Raw genomic sequence first — 18,468 nt, 5'->3', positions numbered from 1 at the left:
AAACAACAGCTCAAATGGGTTCATGTATTGGAATCATAGAAACATCAAGGTTGGAAAAGACCTCCAAGATCATCCATTTCACCTATCCACATACCAGCAGTATTTCCCCACTAAACCATGACCCTTGTTACAACATCCAGACATTTCATGAATGTGGTGACTTAAACACCTCCCTAAGCAGCTTGTTCCTGCATGTAACCACTCTTGTAGAGAAGTGTTTTCTAATATCCAGCCTGAATCTCCCCTGGCACAACTTGAGGGCATTCCCTCTATTGCTAGTTAGGCACCCACCCTACCGCAATCTTCTTTCATGTAGTTGTATAGAGCAATAAGGTCTCCTTTTCTTCAGGCTAAGCAATCCCAGTTCCTTCAACTGTTCCTCATGTCTTATGACATGTGGTCTGTGCTCCAGACCCCTTACAATTTTGTTGCCATTAAGAACCAAAGCCTTACAAAGTGGAGCAAATACTGACCAGGAATGATGTAGCTAAGCTGCGTAGTTCTGCTTTATATAATCATTTCTTTTTCAGTTATTTCCTTCTTTTTTCCCCTCCTTGCTTACATGTTGTGGTGCGTTGAAGCTATGTTGTATCTTTCTCTGTTTCGCCTTGCTTTTTCCCACAATAGATAACAGTTTCCTAAAACAGACCACTTTGAAACCCTTCTCAAAGAGAGAGAAAACATGCATGTAAGATCAGAAAATACATATCCTAAATTAATAATGAACTGTCATAGCTGTACGATACAGATGTAGGGCAGTGGTGATCACCACTATGTTTTATTAAATAGAACAAGAAGAATGTTTCTCCAAAAACTGTTACATCTAGATAGATAGTGAAGGTGACAGAAAATACAGAACTGGAACGTAAGGTGTGTCAATCTGCATGGTAGTTCTGCAGTTTTGGGTTTGAGGAGAAAGGTGTATTGGTTAGGTCCAGAATTGGAGTAAATGAGGTGGAAAAAAATAGAAGTAATAGGTTGTTGAGCACACAGAAGGTGAAAAGATTAGAGCGAGCTGTTAATTAGTGCACAGGAGGCAACATATAAAGAGGCAGAATGCTTTCCTGACTTATGTTGATTTGACTATATGTCTTTATCTTTATTTATTAAAGCTCTTCTCACTCATTCTGATCTCTGACTCATCCAAGTTGCTGTTTGTTTTCCAAAGCTCAAAACTGGAAAGACAAGGCAGCAGCTGACTGGTGTAATTCAGACATGGATTTTTGTCTTGGATGTTTTCACATGTGAGAGTTAAAGGTGGTCTGAAATAAAGCTAGGCTGAAATTATTACTTATCCAAATTAAAATATATCAAAGTTTTATTTAATTACTTATGCTTCGTCTTCTGGAGGTGTAAGGCTACAGGGGAGAGGAGAGCTTTAGTTTATCTCTTTAAAAGGTTTTAATTATTTGTACCTCTTTTATTGAACAGGTTATCTGGATTTCAGCTTCCATCATCTATTGTGAGCACAGGTTCTATCCTCACACTCTGTTTCACCACAGACTTTGCTGTCAGTGCTCAAGGTTTCAAAGCTATCTATGAAGGTAAGAATGATTTTCTTATTTGGTCTTTTACTTGGAATACGTTTTTGGTGCTGAAACGTTTCCATTTTCATTGTTTAGGGTTTGAATCATCATTGACAATGGCATAACCTTTTTTTCTGGCATATCTAAACGCTACTATATCGTGGACAAAGTCTTCATTTTGACATTTAATTCAATCAAACTAATACTTTAATTTCAGCTGGGATTTTTAATCAAATTTGTCAAGTTTCTAAAGCTGGATTAGGAAATGCTTACATTTAAATGGGTTTCTTGTTATTTCCCGAATTTCTTTTGACAGCTACTTTAGGCAGTGCCTGACTAGAGGGCTTTAATGATAGAAACGAAAAAAGGAGATGGATGTTAACTGGTCCTGAAAATCAATAGATAGCCTTATAGTGGGGAAAACTTGTATATGTACATATGTTATGTTCTGTGTATTCTTTTCCTTTATTCTCCAAAACCAAATCAATTCAAAATCAGTTCTGCAGAAGATACTAGAGTACAGTGATGACTGCACAGTTCTGGGAGAAAAAATAAGTCCAAAAATTCCGTATCTTCCAGTGTTAACCAAGAGGCAATCTCATAAAATTGGACTGGATCTGTTTTTGTATTGTGGTGATTGATACAAAAAGTTTTGAGATTAGCAAACTTTGGGAATTTGATCAGATGCAGTGGTATGAAGTCAGTTGCTTCTGCTTGGGTAGTGCGGATGGTTTTAGTGTAACTTCAGGATTGCATTTAATCTGTTGTGCGTGAATGTTAGGTTATTTGTGCTTAATCTTCTGTACTTTTTCCTTACTGCGATGGGTTGCTTATCAGTTTGTCTTTCCCTGATAGTGTTTTTTTTTTTTTTTTTTTTTTTTTCCCCTTTTGCCTTGTCCTCTAAAGCTTTGTCAGCTGAATAGCAAGAATGGCTGTGATGAAAGGCTAGGAAAGTTTATTGTTTTTCAAGTTTTATTAGGTAAGCTGAGAAAGAACATGGGTCATCACAAACACCAGCAACTGCTACCTCTGTCTGAAGTTGCTTTCTACATAGATGTGTCTTTCTCTTCTATCAGTTGTGTATGGTAACATAGCTCTTTCTTCTATGCAAGCTAAGCAGTTGGTTTTTTCATATGGAAAAAGATGGTGAAGAATGCTAAAAGAAGTCTCTTGACTGTCATCTTCGGAACACATGCACAGAGCCACGGGCTGTAATATAATGACACTTCCTGCTGGCCTACTTTCTTGTAAAAACCGCAGCAGGAGGATCTGTAATTAACAGCAACAGATAGCACCACTCTCTGGTTAAGCTGTTTAACTGCCCCCTTTGAGATTTTCTGTATAAATGCTCTAAGTCTGGCGCGGTCCTTGAGCTTTTTATTGGCTTCAGGATATGACAACCAACTCCCAAAAATACGGTGGAGGTCATTCAGCAGAGAACATTGTAGTTTACAGACAGGCAGAAGGGGTGGGTGGCTTGGGAAGGATTTGCAGTAGTGGGGTGTTAGGTGTTCATTTTCTGAAAACTGGGAGTGATTTCTGTTTCAAACTCTTAACTCCTGTAAGGGACAATAGACTCACTGAAGACCTATAGTTAAAAAAAAATAAAAAAAATTCTATAACTCTCCCTGACTGCTCTTTATTTTTTTTGCTACTATGCCATATGTGATTTTGTAAGTAGGTAGTGATTGACCTCTCTGAGACAGCTGAATACAATGCAGATGTTAATAGTCACTGCAAGTCTTAATAGCCACTCTGCTGGCTACCTATCCATAAGCTAGTTTGCTTTTAGTAAAAGTATCTAGTTGTCCCTAGTGCTAGCCTGCTCTTTATCATTCTCTGGAGTAAATGAATTACTGCTCAGTTGGAAGCATTGGGAAGATTGAAGTGCCACTGATTGCTGCCATTTAAGATTTTGGGACACCGTGGTTGTAACAATTTGAGAAATGCAGTTTTAAACATCTTAATTGGAGGGAAGTTTTAACAGCATTTCAGCTGGCAGAGACAGCATGTTTAATATATATTATTGAGACAGGGAAATGCCTTTTTGTCACTATGTAAAGGCAGGCAAGGGAAACCTGGATTTGTACCACTTGTCTTAAGGCAATGGATGAAGCTGGTCTGAAAAATTCAGATTAATTACTTTGCATAAACTTCCCATATTCTGTGAGTCTGCAGAAGTGTTTTTTTATAAAACACATTTGATAGATCACTTTCTCAGGCATAAGAAAACTTCATCTTCTTAGGATTGCTATTTTCATTCATTCAAAAATATAACTGATAAGTGTCCTCAAGGTTGGCTGTATTATTGAGAGTCAGCACTTTAATTGTGATCACACTGGGTGGCGTGACAACAGTCTTCCCTGACAACCAGGAAGGATTTTCTGCTATGCTGAGCTCATGCTTTTCAGAGCAGAGGCAGTGCTGCTGGGAGGCTTCTGCCTTATTGTCTGAAGGATGCTCTTTTGAACCTAGACTGTAGTGGCTGAGGTTAAGGGCACTGAGCCAGGAAAGAAGGTACATCAACCACCTTTCAGCAGCCTCTGAGGAAATGTGCCAGCACCCACTGCAGGGAGAGAGTGTTGTGTGCCATTGCCTGAGCTGAGATTCAGTTTTATGTGTTCTAGTGAATATATTCCTGATTCCCTGCTTCCTGTGCAGAGATGAAATACTTGAGTCCTTTGTGTTTTTGCAATATGTAAAAACAATGAAGCTAGTGAAATAACATACTAGAATTCTGAGCGCTCGAACGCTATTTGAACCTATCTGACTCTGCCTGCTGTCATCCATATGCCACATGAATATTTATACTTAACGAAACCTGATTTTGCAGCAGTACTCCAGTGAGAGCCATCTACTAGTGTTAACAAGACACTGATGTAGCTAGGCAGTTGCCTGGATCGTAGAAATGTAGGTTTCTTTACTGTACTGTTACTCCATCAGGTTTGTAGGTCTGCTTATGTGAGACTACTATTTTTAACTACAACATTAATAATACTTCTGTCTTCCTCAGTGCAGATGGGGGTGCTTGAATCAGTATTACTTTCTGACAGCTTTCATCCATGGGATTTTGAGACATATCAACATCAAAATATTTATACATTGCAGAGGTTGTAAGTTCAGTTTAGCTTAATCAGCTAAACAATCTATTGACCGTTATTATCACTTATGAGTAATAATTAAATTGAAGACTAAAGGTTTGGGATTTGGAAATTGAATTCTGTTTCTGTAATGTGTTTTTTTTATTGCATGTGCCTCACATTGTAAGAATGTTTCGTTTAGCCTTCAGTAGGAAAGGGGAGGAACAATAATATACTCACAACTGGTGCAGTTTTGTTTAATTCCCTGTAAAAATCAATTTATTTTCTGTTTCTTGAATGGAAATAACCAACTCTTTATTTATTTATTTTTAAGATGTTTTGAGTGCAATAAATTTCAGCACTGTTGTATTGTAGAAATTTTCTCTGGATAATTCAGAAGTATTCCTCACATGAAGTACACTTGTGTATGGTTGGAAATAAAACAACAGCAAAACATCCTCTTTTAAATGAGGGCAGTATCTAAAATGTTCTGCACAAGCATACTTTAAATAATGCATAGTAAAATGGTTGTCTGATCTTTCTTATACTATTTTTTGCCATATATTTGTTCAGGGAATGCAGCCGTGAAGAACACGATGTTCTGAAAGGTGGGAAAACTTAATTCTTGGTATGCTGTTAGTCCTGTTCCAACAGATCCACATCCCAGGGGCCCTAAGCCTGGACACAGTACTCTAGATGAGGCCTCTCAAGTACAGAGCAGAGGGGAGCAGTGGCCCCTGTCTCCCTGCTGGCCATCTCTCTTTTGACGCCACCCAGGATACCATTGACTTTCCAGGCTATACTGCCTTCTGCTACTAAATGCTAGATAGCCCTTAGCAATCATTGGCTCATTTTAGACTGTCTTGATTTTGGTTGCTGCTGCTGTTGTTTTTGTTTTCAAAATACATCTTGTAATGTAGAGTTAGTTCAATTCTGGTGAATCTGGTTTGTTTAATGCGTGCTAGTATCTTTCTTTTGACCTCTGTTCTACAGTAGCAGGTTTTCTTTGCCCAAGGAGGAACTCTTGGATTTCCCTCTATCTTACCTACCCTTAGGGTATACTGCCTTTTTTCTTTTGGTCTTTGAATTCTCAGAGCTTTCTGCTAACGCTCAGCATTAACATTTATACTGACAGTCACCTCTTCCTGCCTTGTGTATCTTCCCTGAAGCTTCTTTTTAAATTCTTTTCAGCATCAACAGTAGAATGTGGTGATACACTTGCACAGTCAATTCTTAGAAGAATTTTTTTTCCTCTATGTCTGTCACTCCGTGTTCTTTTTCTATTCATTATTTTGAGTGAATATTCTAAACTACTTTTTAAAAATCAATGAAACTCTTCAACGCCCAAGTTGAAGACAGTAGCCTCTTGTAATGACACTGAATTCAGACAGTTATGTTGATACTGTGGTTTCCCCATCAACAAGGATGCAGTCAAAGTAACAGGCCTCAGTCCCTTAGCTAACATTACTCCATTGCTCAGTTTCTCTAGTAGAAATCTTTGTTGGTTTGTTTGTTTTTTAAGTACCCAAATATCTTTATAGCCCTTATCATAGAATCATAGAGTGGCCTGGGTTGAAAAGGAACTCAATGAACTTCTAGTTTCAACCACCCTACTTTGGGCAGAGTCACCAACCACCAGACCAGGCTGTCCAGAGCCACATCCAGCCTAACTTTGAATGCCTCATACCTAATCTAGAGTGATGATTTAGTTGTCAAAAGTGTTCAGTTCTGTCATAACAGCTGCAGAAGAATATCTTTAATGCATATGTGTATTCAGAGAACAAAAAAGGAATATAAGTTTTTCTGTGAGGAGGGACAGGTTAAAAAAAGAAAAAAGAGACTGTGTATTGAAGAGTGTGAGTAGATCTAAAATATATGTGCATAGATCTAAAAATAAAATAAAATACTTGAAATAATAAATCTGAGTAACTGAAGCTGGTATGTAGAGGCAGGTACTTATCTGCTCGTTCCCATCTCACATGAATCAGTATATTTTATGGAGAAGAAATGATAACTGTATTTAAAACAACTGTACTCCATACCTTCCGTAGTTAAGAAAAATTACAGGCTGTAACTTCCACTGTTAGGGGAAGAAGTGGAATTTCCTTTTTCTGTGTTTTTGTTTTTTTTTTTTTGTTTTAAAAGGACAGTTTTCTTGCAGCAGAGCTTGAAGGACCAGCAGTAAGAAATATAGATTGTTATTTCCTGGACTGCTGAGGGTAGAAACTTCATAACTGGATGTTTTGGGAAATTCTTTCCTAGAAAGAAGTGTGTAATGAAACTTTATATGGTTGAATAAGTCCTAGTTGAATTGGTAGAAAATAAAATGGCTTTTGGTTTTTGCAGGGAGATTTTGGGCCCCTCACTGCAAGAAAGATGTCGAGGCCCTGGAATGTGTTTAAAGGAGGGCAACAAAGCTGGCAGGGGGTCTGGAGCACAGGCCTTATGAGGAGAGACTGAAAGAGCTGGGAATGTTCAGCCTCAGAAGAGGAGGCTCAGGGGAGACCTTATTGCTCTCTTTAACTTCTTGAGGGGAGGTTGTAGTAAGCTGGGGATCGGCCTCTTCTCTTGTGTCATTAGTGATAGGACTAGAGGGAATGGTTTCAAGCTGCAGCAGGGGAGATTCAGACTGTATACTAGGAAATACTATTTCTCAGAAAGGGTGGTCAGGCACTTTAATGGACTGCCCAGGAGGGTGGGGAAGGGGGTTGTTCAAGGAACGATTGGATGTTGTGTTGAGGGACATGGTTTAGTGGGAGCTATTGGTAATAGGTGAATGGTTGGACTGGATAATCTTTTAGGTCTTTTCCAACCTTGGTGATTTGGTGATTCTCAAATTCTGTAAAACTTGCTATCAACCAAGGTTTGTTTGTTTGTTTTTAATGTAAAGGAAGAGGAATTCTGTAAGAGGCTTGCCTGCTGTGTTATTCTATGCTTGAGCTATGTCAGCTGTATTATGCTTTTCAGCTTGAGTAGCTCAATCTCTAATGTAAAGACAGCCTTTGTGTTGCTATTAGCTGTTGAAAAGGGGATTACATGATTTAAGATGGTTTTGGAACTGTCTTTTTTACTGCCTCTGATTTTGGAGGAAGGGATTATTTTGTGCATTCTAGTGACTTATTGATCCTTATAAAAATTACTGTTAGTTGGTTCTTAAGTGAAGGACATCAACAAACTTGGTGTTAATGGTAATTATTTAGCCTCTCTCCACAAAACTTGTTCTCTTATTTGGGATCACAAATACAATAGCAAAATGATTTCAGAAAGAACAGTGGGCCTACTGGAGCAACTGTTCACTGAGGAGTAATGTCAGAACTCCCATCATTCTGAAATAGTGTTGGATTTTATTTTATTTTTTTAATTCAGCCACATAAGTAATGTATATTACTTATACATGTTTTCTCCCAGTGCTTTTCTATAACAAGTCATGCAGTATGACTCAACGTAACTGGCATTTTTGCTTCTTCCATTTCACAGCCAACTGAGATTTGGGGGAATAATTTTTCATGTTCGTAGCCTTATAATTTGACTAGAGATAAGATTTCAGTTAAGCAGCCCGTGTCTCAGTCCAATCCTTACCTCAGATTTCTTGTAAACAGTGACTTCTACCAAATACCAAGATGTCAATATCAAGAAAGGGTGCTGGTTACATAAGGAGCCTATGTTCAGCTCACATTTAATTTTTCCTGAAATTTTTGTCCCAGACATGTTTCCATGCTAGTAAAGAGAAAAAGGTATCTAAAGTATGTATTCTTACTGTTTGGTGTGAATTGCCAAATTGAGGAAAATCATTCCTTGATGTGTTTGCCCCCCCAGTCTCTGTGTTGAAAGTCATACTTCATTTTCTGATTATTAGATGTATTCCATAGCGTTTAGTCATTTTCAGAGTGATCTACATTAATGTGAATGCCCCCAGTGAAATGCAGCCGACACCTTTTTTTTTTTTTTTTTTTTTTTTTTTTTAAGGAAGTCTAATGCTGTGGCTCACTTGATTTCTGGATTTGTCAAGAAAGTTGTTTCTTTGGCTGCTACAAAGTAAGAACAGTTGTGTTGGAAATTTCTCAGAAAATAAATATGTTCTCAGCTATAGTTATCTCATTTCTAGTTTGTAGCAGAGACCCTTTTTAGCTTATTTTTCTTCTTTAAAGAAATTGAACTTTTAATTCTAGATGCAGTTTCTGACTTGAAAAAAGAGAAGTCTCTGCGTGCTATAGCAGTTACTTTTGCTACCGCTTTGTACTTATTTATTCTTACTCTACGGTCCTACTTGGCTTGGCAGGATGGCTTATGGGTTTTGTCTTTTCTTGTTTAGAAAAAAAAATAGTATCTCAGTTTCATCTGGAAATGCTGCCTGCAAATTTTTATTCCTTTTCAGCTGACAGTATTTAGACTTTTGCAGGTGAAATAATTATTTTTGAAAGAAAACCTTTGGGTTAGAAGGCCAGTAAGTAAAACCTTTGCTTTGTTACCTTACTAAAGCCAGCAGCCATTATCCTGATTAACTAAATGTAGCATAATCTATTACTGTAGATGATAGTCATATAAATACAGCTACACACCTTGCTTTTCATCTACTGTTGTATAGCTTTAAACTATTAATAATTGTACTTTAAATTACTTTATTTATATCCTTCTCATATACTGAGGGCTGCATTTGCATAACCTTTCATGTTTTTCTTCTGTAACTGGAATAATAAAGCACATATCTAGAATTTTGCGACAAAATACACTCAAAACAAGCATGTCTAAAGCCCTGCTCTTGTTCATTAAATAATAAAGTAGCTGGTATGCCATGTACCTGTGAATTGTGAAGAAGTGGACTTTGTTGGCTGTAGTACGCTTAAAGTAAGTGCTGCTTTTTAACTGATATTTAAGAACTGTTAAAGCCGTCACATAATCCTTGTGTATGTTGCAAGCCAAAGCTGTTATGCAATATTGCTGGACTACTGTATATATTATCTGTCTGGATATCAATTATTTTTTAATCCAAATAACGTCATTAATTTCATTAAGTATACTTCACTGCTATAAATGAGTTGGCAAAACTGCCCTGAGTACTCGTTATTATGTATTTTCTATTGGCATCCTTTTCCACCAAGTTAAAACACTCTGAAATCTTTCATCCTGTATATATCGAAAGACTTCCTGACAACTATATTTCATTATTCATGCATGATAGACTTCTAAGAGATCTTGCCTTAAGGTTCTTCGAAGCTGGCTTATTGGATTGACCTGAAAAGTGCCATGAGAGGCATAGAAGGCTACACAATCTCCTTGACTTTTAGATCTCTGCTTTTCTTATGCGTGTTCAACAAGACAAGGCACATCTGTGTGTTGTCAGTGGATTATAAAAACAAAATCATAAGAATGTTGAAGCAGCAGGTTTGGTTGTAGTGAATCTTGTGTGTGAAACAGTGTGTGTTTGTAAAACCAAGTAGTAATATTTGCTAATTAATCTTAAATACCTAATCATTATTGATTCAGATCAAGCTTTAAAGAAAAGGAAAAAATGAACAAGATAAACAGTGCAGTTAAAAAAAATGTTGAGCACATGCACTACTTATGTTCTGCCTTGTCTTCTAGTGTTATGCTCACCCTCTCTGCTCTTCTGGATCCACTAGTTGGTAGTTTCTTCTTCCTTACCTTAGGATGCAGTTGAGGTAATTTTTGTGCACTTGCAATATTTTATACGTTTCTCAGTGCTATGTGTTTCCATGCTGTGTTTGTATCTTCTTATATAGTGCCTTTCACACACATTGGATGCTGCTGCTTTATTCTCTTTGATACTCCTAAAACCAATTTTGTTGGGGTCTGTATTCCTTTAACCTCCTCAAAGTTGTTTGTACCTGTGGAGTTTGCAGTGCCAAGTCTGTTCTTACTTCTCTTCATGTACTTCCTAGTGCTGTCTTACGTGCCTACACTTCTCAAAGCCTCTGCAGTCAAACGAGGCTGTTAATTTCCTTTAAACTATAACTGTGTTCACTTTGCACAGTATAATTTTTTGATACAGCTACCTGTATTAATTGATGGTTTTACCATGGGGTGGAGTGGGGAGGGAGGTGGATATTAGCCTTAAACATCTAGTCAGTTAAAGAAATTACTGTCACTGCTAAAATAAATAAAATAATTCTGCAGACAAGTTGGGAGAAGTTTAGACAGGGCAAGACTGACCGTAGGAAGCTTGAGTCCTGATTAGAAGCACCAATTCGAACAGATGCATTGTTACAAAACATTGCGTGCATAAATCAGTTTTTTCCCCTAATAAAGGTTAGCTTTGCAAACTTTTTGAGATTCAGTCAAAGCTTCCATTATAATTTGAGTGATAAAATGAAATTTGTTCAGTGTTTTACCAGGCAGCTGGGGTGGATTTCACCAGAGTAAATCCCTGCCTTCGTGGTAGTCAGCTGCAGAGCTAGTCATTAGCTATAATCATTAAGTACTTTCAGAAGGCAATTAATGTGAGGTGCCCATGTTCACATGAGGTGAATCATGTTGAAGCAGAGGTGACTGTCTGCTCGTGATAGCTTTACGCTGAAAGGGGAGAGGCTAACTTAGTTGTCTTCAAGTTGAGCATTTTAATCTAAGGTTTAGATCACGTGTCTTGCTTGACAGAAAGTCAATGTTTAAACTGATAGGAAATTTTGTAGGAAAACATACATCATCTCTATGGAAATCACTGATTTCAAGTGTGGTTTAATTAAGAACGTTATTTTCTTAGATCATCTTTAATTATTCTGCATATTTGTGTTCTTTGAATCTTTAAAAATCTTTCATTTTTGGAGACTGACATGAAGTCATGAGATATTCTAAAACAAAGTGGTGCAGTTTCTCCCTCCCACTTCTCTTCTGAGATGAAAAGCTGTTTTTGGAAGAAGAAGCATATGAGAAAATGGAGCTTTCTGCTGTTAAATGTGGGAAACTTGCCTTATTCATTAAAAGATGCCACCAACTTAAATGTGCCCTGTACATGCAGCTCTCCATGATCAGCAGAGAAATATTTGGCCAAGTGGCATCCTTGACTTTGTGAGATGACCGTAGGCATCAGCAGGCAGGCAGTTGAATTTTGTCCTGTATTCTGTTCAGTGAAGTAAGCTTTTAAACTGACTAACAGTGGGGGGAGTGTATTCATCTTTTATTCTGATATAATGCAGCCATAAAGAGGTTTTTTTTTTTTTTTTTTTTTTTTTTTTTTTTTTTTTTTTAAGTAATAGTTTTCTTAATTTAAAATTTTTTTCCTGCTAATTTTATTTTAAAACATCAATTGCAAGAAAGCACTGAGAAGCTGCAATTTGTGGAGTGAGGGAGGAGTAAGGCAGTGGGTGATTGGACAGCTGTTGTGTGTAGGATACTGAAGCTCTATGCTGTCACTTCAGCTTTGCTGTAGGAGTTTAGTAAATGGCAACATTAAATGCACAAAACCAAAGTGGAACATATTTCAGTACTGCACATGTGATCAGGCTTCACCTTGGCAATGAAGCAGTTTTTCCAGCATTATGTTTTTAATTTTCTTAGCCCTTTTATATTTTCACAGTTGGTCAAATCCTACCCACATGCCATCCCTTCTGAATTTGCGTGATGAAATTTCTATGAGAAATGGACTATTTTATTGAAATATTCCTTTAAATTGGAAAGGGGGGGTGGGGGGGGGGGGAGGGGGAAAGGAAGAAAACAAACAAGGATGATACCCTCAAAACTGAGTGTGAAGCCTTAGGTATGAAATGTATTCAATCTATCGGCAGATTGTACAGCATGGTGAGACTCTGCCTGAATTCAATCATAACTTCAAGTTTTAAAGATAATGCTTTGCTACGCTCATTGCATGCTCATCAGTAGTAGGCTTTTTTATGCTTGAGATGTACCTTTTAAAATAAAATTAAGAAACAAAAGCCATAATATTACTCTGCTACTATGTGTGTTGCAAAATTAGATGTCATAACCGCTTCTCAAGGAATGAATGTTTTTTGCAGTGCTTAACTCATGCTCCAGAACTTCAGAGTCTTCCAGCCACTTCAGCTGCCCCTAATTTCTTGATTGTTTTTAAGAGTTAGTTTGTAACTAACATAAAGGCTAAATTGTTTCATTTAAAGATAAGCGCTATAAAGGCAATTGGATGTTCATTTTGGATTCTCTTTATTATTGTTTGTGAGAGATGAGGTAGTGTAAGTGGGAAAAGAAAATACTACTTGTACGCTTACTAATTCAAGCTTTTCTTCATGGAGTTTCACTATCAATTTAGGAAACAGTTATACAGATATTTATTCCTTGTTCCAGAAATACTATTAACAGCTTTAAATACTGAACAGATTTACTGGTTTTGCTTTTAGAAGTGATGAAATCAATTCTGTTTCCAGCACAATAAGGGAGCTTTGAACTTTGAATGGTGCAGAGTGTTCATTCAGAAATGAGAAGTAGCAGTGGTATCACAAATCCTAAAACCCACTAATTCACTGAAGCAAAGGGAGTGAATACATGATGTACGTTGGCTGTTCCAAAAGTAATGCTTCCTATATATTTCTATGGAAACTATAATGGATATAAAGAATGCAATAACACTATTGAATAGAGCAAATTATCAGCTTCAAAATGCTCCTTTTGGTCATTCTCCACAATTAGCTATGCATTTTTTTTATTATTTATTTATTTATTTATTTATTTGCCAGTGATGAACAAGAACCTGCATGCTGTGCTCTTGAAAATTCTGCAATGGTTAGGTGACCCCTGTTTCACAGCTGCTGTGATAGTGTTGTTGCTATGAAAACATTGCCCACACTGTCCATCTTTTTATCTTTAGCAATGGCAGCCAGATTAAGTTCTTGCCAGGCTCATTTTCTTTTTGCATGTCCTAGCAACTTTCTTGTACTTTTCCAGAATTGGCTGACACTTCTTAGAAAAATAGTGAACTTTTTTTCTCCACCATCCCTTCCTGATGTTTGAGCTAAAGTTCCCTGTTCAGCAAGGCCAATCTTTTTCCCTGCGCATTCACTTTATGGCATACGGGAGCAGTCTGTTCCTGCACCTTTAGTATTTCCTTCTTGAGCCTTCCTGGACCCCTTTGCCCTTCAGGTCTGACTCCCAAAGGATTCTCCCAACCAACATCCTAAACAATTCAGACTGCCCTCCCAAAGTCCAAGGCTTTTCTGACCTCTCCTGACTTCACCAGAAATAGAGAACTCTTTTCTTTTGTGATCATTACGTCCAGGACAGCTTCTCACCATCACCTATCATTCCTTTTCTGTTTGTAAACAGCAGGTCTAATGGGGTGCTTCCCCTGATACCAGCTGTGTCAGAAAGTTATCTTCCACACACTCCATAAATATCCATGGCTGCTTCCTTTGGTCTGGGTTGAATTTCCAGCAAATGTTGTATAATTTGAAGTCTCACACAAGAACAAGGGCAAGCAATTTCATTATTTCTGTCACCTGCCTGTAGAATGCTTCATCTGTAACTTCATTCTGGATGGGAGATCTGTAATAGACTCCCAACAGGATACTAGCCTTGTTGGCCTTCCCCTTGGTCCTCAACCACAAGGACTTTACCTTCCATTGCCAACATCGAGCTTTACAATGTTGAATGTTCCCTAATGTGGGAAGCCACCCCCTGCCTCTTCTTCATTTCATATCCCTTCTAGTGAGCCTCTAGCATTCCAGCTGTTGGAGTGATCCCACCATATTTTTGTGATGGTGACTTGAGTCATAGTTTTCCTGCTGCACAGTGGATTCTAGTTCTTGCTATCTGTTGCCTGTGTTGTGTGCATTGGTGTAGATGCACTTAGCTGGGCTATTGGTCTTGCTCCCAACCTTGGCATACTGCCCTTAGGGTCATCTCTGGTGAGCCTGGTTTGATTTTCTTCCTTCTTCAAACCTAGTTTAAAGCCCTCTCAGTGAGCCTTGCCAGCTCCTGGTTTGGAATCCTTTTTGAGGTGGGTGGATTCTTATTCATCACCAGCAGGCCTAACTAACGCTGAATAAACTGTCCCATGATTTAAATGATATCGAAACTGTAATTCCTGCAATGGCACCAGTCTTTTAGGAATTTATTGATCAGGTGGGTTTTCCTTCTCGTTATCTTTCCCTTCTGCTGAAGGGATAAAGGAGAACATCTTCTGAGCTTCCACTCCCTCAGTTAATTTCCCCAGTGCCATAAAGTCCCACCTTGATAGACCTTGGCCTTCTACCCGTTCTGACCTGAGCTAACAGAAGTGGGTACAGTAGATCATCCTATGTTAATATTTACAATTATTTTAGAGTACCTACTGTTACAAAGAGTAAGAAAACAGGATTTTGTCATAGCAGGTAGTAAGGGGAAAGTAATTAAAAGCATGTTGGTACAGTGGAACATTTAAAAATATATTTACAAAGCTATGTTACCCTAACGCACAGCACAGCAATTTGAAATGAGTCACATCAAAAGATCAGCAATTGCTGCATGAACTATTACAAGTGAGGAAATCAATAAGGAAAGAAGAGAAAAACACTAGAATATGACACCTGGGAACTTAATTTAGACTATTTTTCCTGTTTAGGTTATTTGAAAGTTTTCACCCTCTGAAATCCTACCTTGTTTAGAGTTATAATCTTTAATATTAAAATCTGAAATGTTTCAATATAATGAAATGTAGCAAGAGTAAATTTGATAAGCAAAGGCTGTGGAGTTTTCCATCATAATTTAGGCAATTTCTAGGAGACTGAAATTGACTTTTATGTTACTTTGACCCACATAGTAATTTAAGTCAGTGTGTGACTGGACGGGTAAGTAGCATAAAACAAGGTTGAAACTCATTCTCCCTATGTTAATCTTTGTTTAAAATCATGTATGCTTGAGTCTGCTGATAGTCAAGTTGCTCTACCACTGAGGTTCTCTTTCCACTGCCCTTATAACTACATCTAACCTGAGCATAACTCAGTTTAATTTTCAGGTGAAAGATGACAAATGCTGGAATGTGCTACTTCCAGTGAAGCCTTAGCTACTTATGCTACAGCATTTTAGGTTAAAAAGGGAACAAATGTCTGCAACAGATTGCCTGCTCCTTGGATGCACTAAATATAATGAAATGAGTGTGAATTGTAAGTATGAAGAACTGGAGAGAAAAAATATCTCCCATTTAGCTGCAGTTCTCATACATCTGCTCTGTGCCTGTGCTGTCAGCCTTTACCTGCAGCCTTAACTCTGGTGAACGAGAACCAGGCAGTATGCACACAGACATAACACAAATCCCCTCTCATCTCAACAACATTTTCTAATATAAATTCTCCAGCATTGCATATTGTCATTTTATTTATGTGACTGTAGAAACACAAGCCTTGTTTGGTATTAAGTTATTGAAGCAGGAAGGCTTCCTTCCAAGGTTAACTCAAAACAAGTCAGTTTTTAACAATGAAGTCTGGTCAAGGTGGAGAGAAAAAGTCGTGACAGCCACAAAAAATACTTCAAGAGCATATTTATCCCTGAGCTCCAGGGGAAAGAAATTGTCACTGTGTGTAACAGCACCATCTGCTGACTGCTGCCATAACACTTGCATACTTCTTTCTAAACATAACATGTACATATGCATATTCAAAGCATTGCTTGTATTCTGAATTTTTGTCCTGCTTGACGTTTTAGCCTTCTTTTTCCCTTTTAATGTTGTGTGGCTTGAAAATTTGAAGCATTTTGAACCGTAATTTATTTATTTATTTTTATATCTTAGTTTGTAATAAGAATCAATGAAATATTACTTTAAAAGAAAATAGTTAAAAAGGAGCAGGTTACCCCCTTTTGAATACTTTCTCAAGCAGGAAGCATTTCCTAAAACATATGATATAACATATGATATGGTAAGGTCCTAACATGCTTTAGGAAGTGCTGTTAAGGTCTTTACTGGACTTTACTTACTTTACAGAGTCTGTCTTTTGGTGAATATTCCTTTAGAGTAGCAATGTGAATCAACTGCTTATGGATCTGCAAAAGTAGCTTCTAATAATCTTCGCTCTGTCATCATCTTCCCTTTCTCTATAGAAGTGGAAATAAATAGATTGATTCTTATTAAAATTTTTCAGAATTCTTCTCAGTAGCACCACAGGAGCAAAGGAACTTATTGTTATGTAAAATATATTGGAGTACTCAACTGTAACACATATAAATTTCGACATGTGGAGACCTTTTATCTTACAGCTTAATTATAGGATGGAACACCAGAAACTTCAAAAATGTGGGTGGAAAAAGGTAGTGGATATTCCTAATTGGTACAGTCTCCTTTTCCTCAGGCCACACAATGACTTCCTTCATCCTTTATCTTCTGATTTTGTTAATGGCCACATTTAAAAACCGGGGTCTGCATTCCTATACCACTTTTTTTTTTTTTTTTTTTTTTTTCTTTTTTACTTATTTATCCTTACTCATCTCTGTTCACTTATTCCCGATGCCTTCACATAGAAGAGTAAAAGTTTGTGTTTACAATCCCTAGTACCAATCTGATGGGTACAGGCACCATCCTTGAAAGGAGACTGATAAGTAATATTTATCTGTAAAAATAGATTTTCATATACCTTGAAATTATATATAAACTTAATTATAATGATTTTATGTATTTTATTTTTTTATAAGCTTTACAGGCTTCATAGAAGACATAAAAGGTTTATAAACATTTGATTTTGAATATGTTCAAGATTGAATCACTGAAAATGCAGTGTTTCTATAAAGAAGTTATTTTAGTCCTAAAGTTCAGATTTTTTCTCCTGGTTACATCTGCTGTCAAAGATGTTGAAAAGACAAGCAGGGAGGTGAAGATGCCTTTCTGTAAGCAATTGCATGGGCCATTAGTTAAAATGAGTGTTTAAATGGATAAATGATGCCCTTTCAGATTATAAATGTAGGACTAAATTAGTAAAAACACATGACTCAGCACAGTTATTTGTGATCGCTTGTTTGATGCTCAACTCAGCTGAAATGTGAAAACTGGAGATCTGTTTAGTATTTCAATATGTCATTGAATTCCTCACACATGATATTGTATGTGTTATACCTGACTTCTGCTGGTATGCTCAAACACTGATTATTTAGAGTGAGTAAAATATTTTAAATTGTGTTTAGGAAACAACTGCACAAGTAGATGGAAATGCGTTCCTCCCTTCTGTTATTTCTCTTGCAAGCAAAGTGGAAAGGTGGTATGCAGCCATCAGATAACACTGATAACGTTATATTAATAAAGAAATGAAGCCAGATTTTTTGAACAATATTTTTGTTGCAGAGAGTCTTGTAGTTTTGATCAAAACCTCTGTCTCTTTTCATATTGTTCTTCAGGCCTTCAGATATTATTCATACAGTCATAGTTCAGGTATTTGTATTTATACAAGCCTTCTCATGAATGTGTACTGTAATAATGATACAAAAAAATAGCCATACTGTATGCATTTTGGCCATTCATTTTATAGGGCCACTGTGTGCTTACCTACAAAATGTGTGTGTCTAGAATGAATGTGTTCTCTATTAGTGTAACACTGTGGTTATCACTGTAGATTCTTTGTCCTCAATGTTTCTTTCTTCTGTTATTTTCTGCTCCATCTCTGCTGGAATTGGGTTAATTGTACATAAGTATAATGTAGTGCTTTATTAAGTTGTTGTTGTTTGAATGTCTCTTCAGAACAGCAGAAATGGAAAAAAAAGAGAAATGTAATCTAAGGTTAGTTTGGTGATAGTACTTGCATGTTAAACCTAACCTGGCAGTTAGAAGAGATTGAAAATAATTAATGTAGTGGTTCAGTTTCTTCTTTCAAGTTCAAAGAGTGCATTATATGCAGTCTGAGAGGCCCTTACAGTTTGAATAACACTAAGGAAATGCTTGTGCAGCTGTTAATGTTCAGTTTGCATTCTGAAATAAAAATAGA

The 18,468-nt window shown here is 37.1% G+C and overlaps 1 protein-coding gene across 3 annotated transcripts in view; it reads left to right on the top strand.

The window, feature by feature from the left end:
• Window positions 1–18,468, top strand: part of CSMD1 (CUB and Sushi multiple domains 1) — a 935,567-nt gene that overhangs the window by 316,839 nt on the left and 600,260 nt on the right. For all 3 annotated transcript variants that reach the window (XM_072330835.1, XM_072330834.1, XM_072330833.1), the window contains one exon: window positions 1,432–1,544. In XM_072330835.1, the coding sequence (XP_072186936.1) occupies window positions 1,432–1,544 (113 nt within the window). The remainder of the gene's footprint in view (window positions 1–1,431; window positions 1,545–18,468) is intronic.

Source organism: Excalfactoria chinensis, chromosome 3 (assembly GCF_039878825.1).
Source record: "Excalfactoria chinensis isolate bCotChi1 chromosome 3, bCotChi1.hap2, whole genome shotgun sequence".
NCBI lineage: Eukaryota > Metazoa > Chordata > Aves > Galliformes > Phasianidae > Excalfactoria > Excalfactoria chinensis.
Note: the sequence above shows the minus strand (reverse complement) of the source record. Positions and strands in the feature narration are given on the sequence as shown.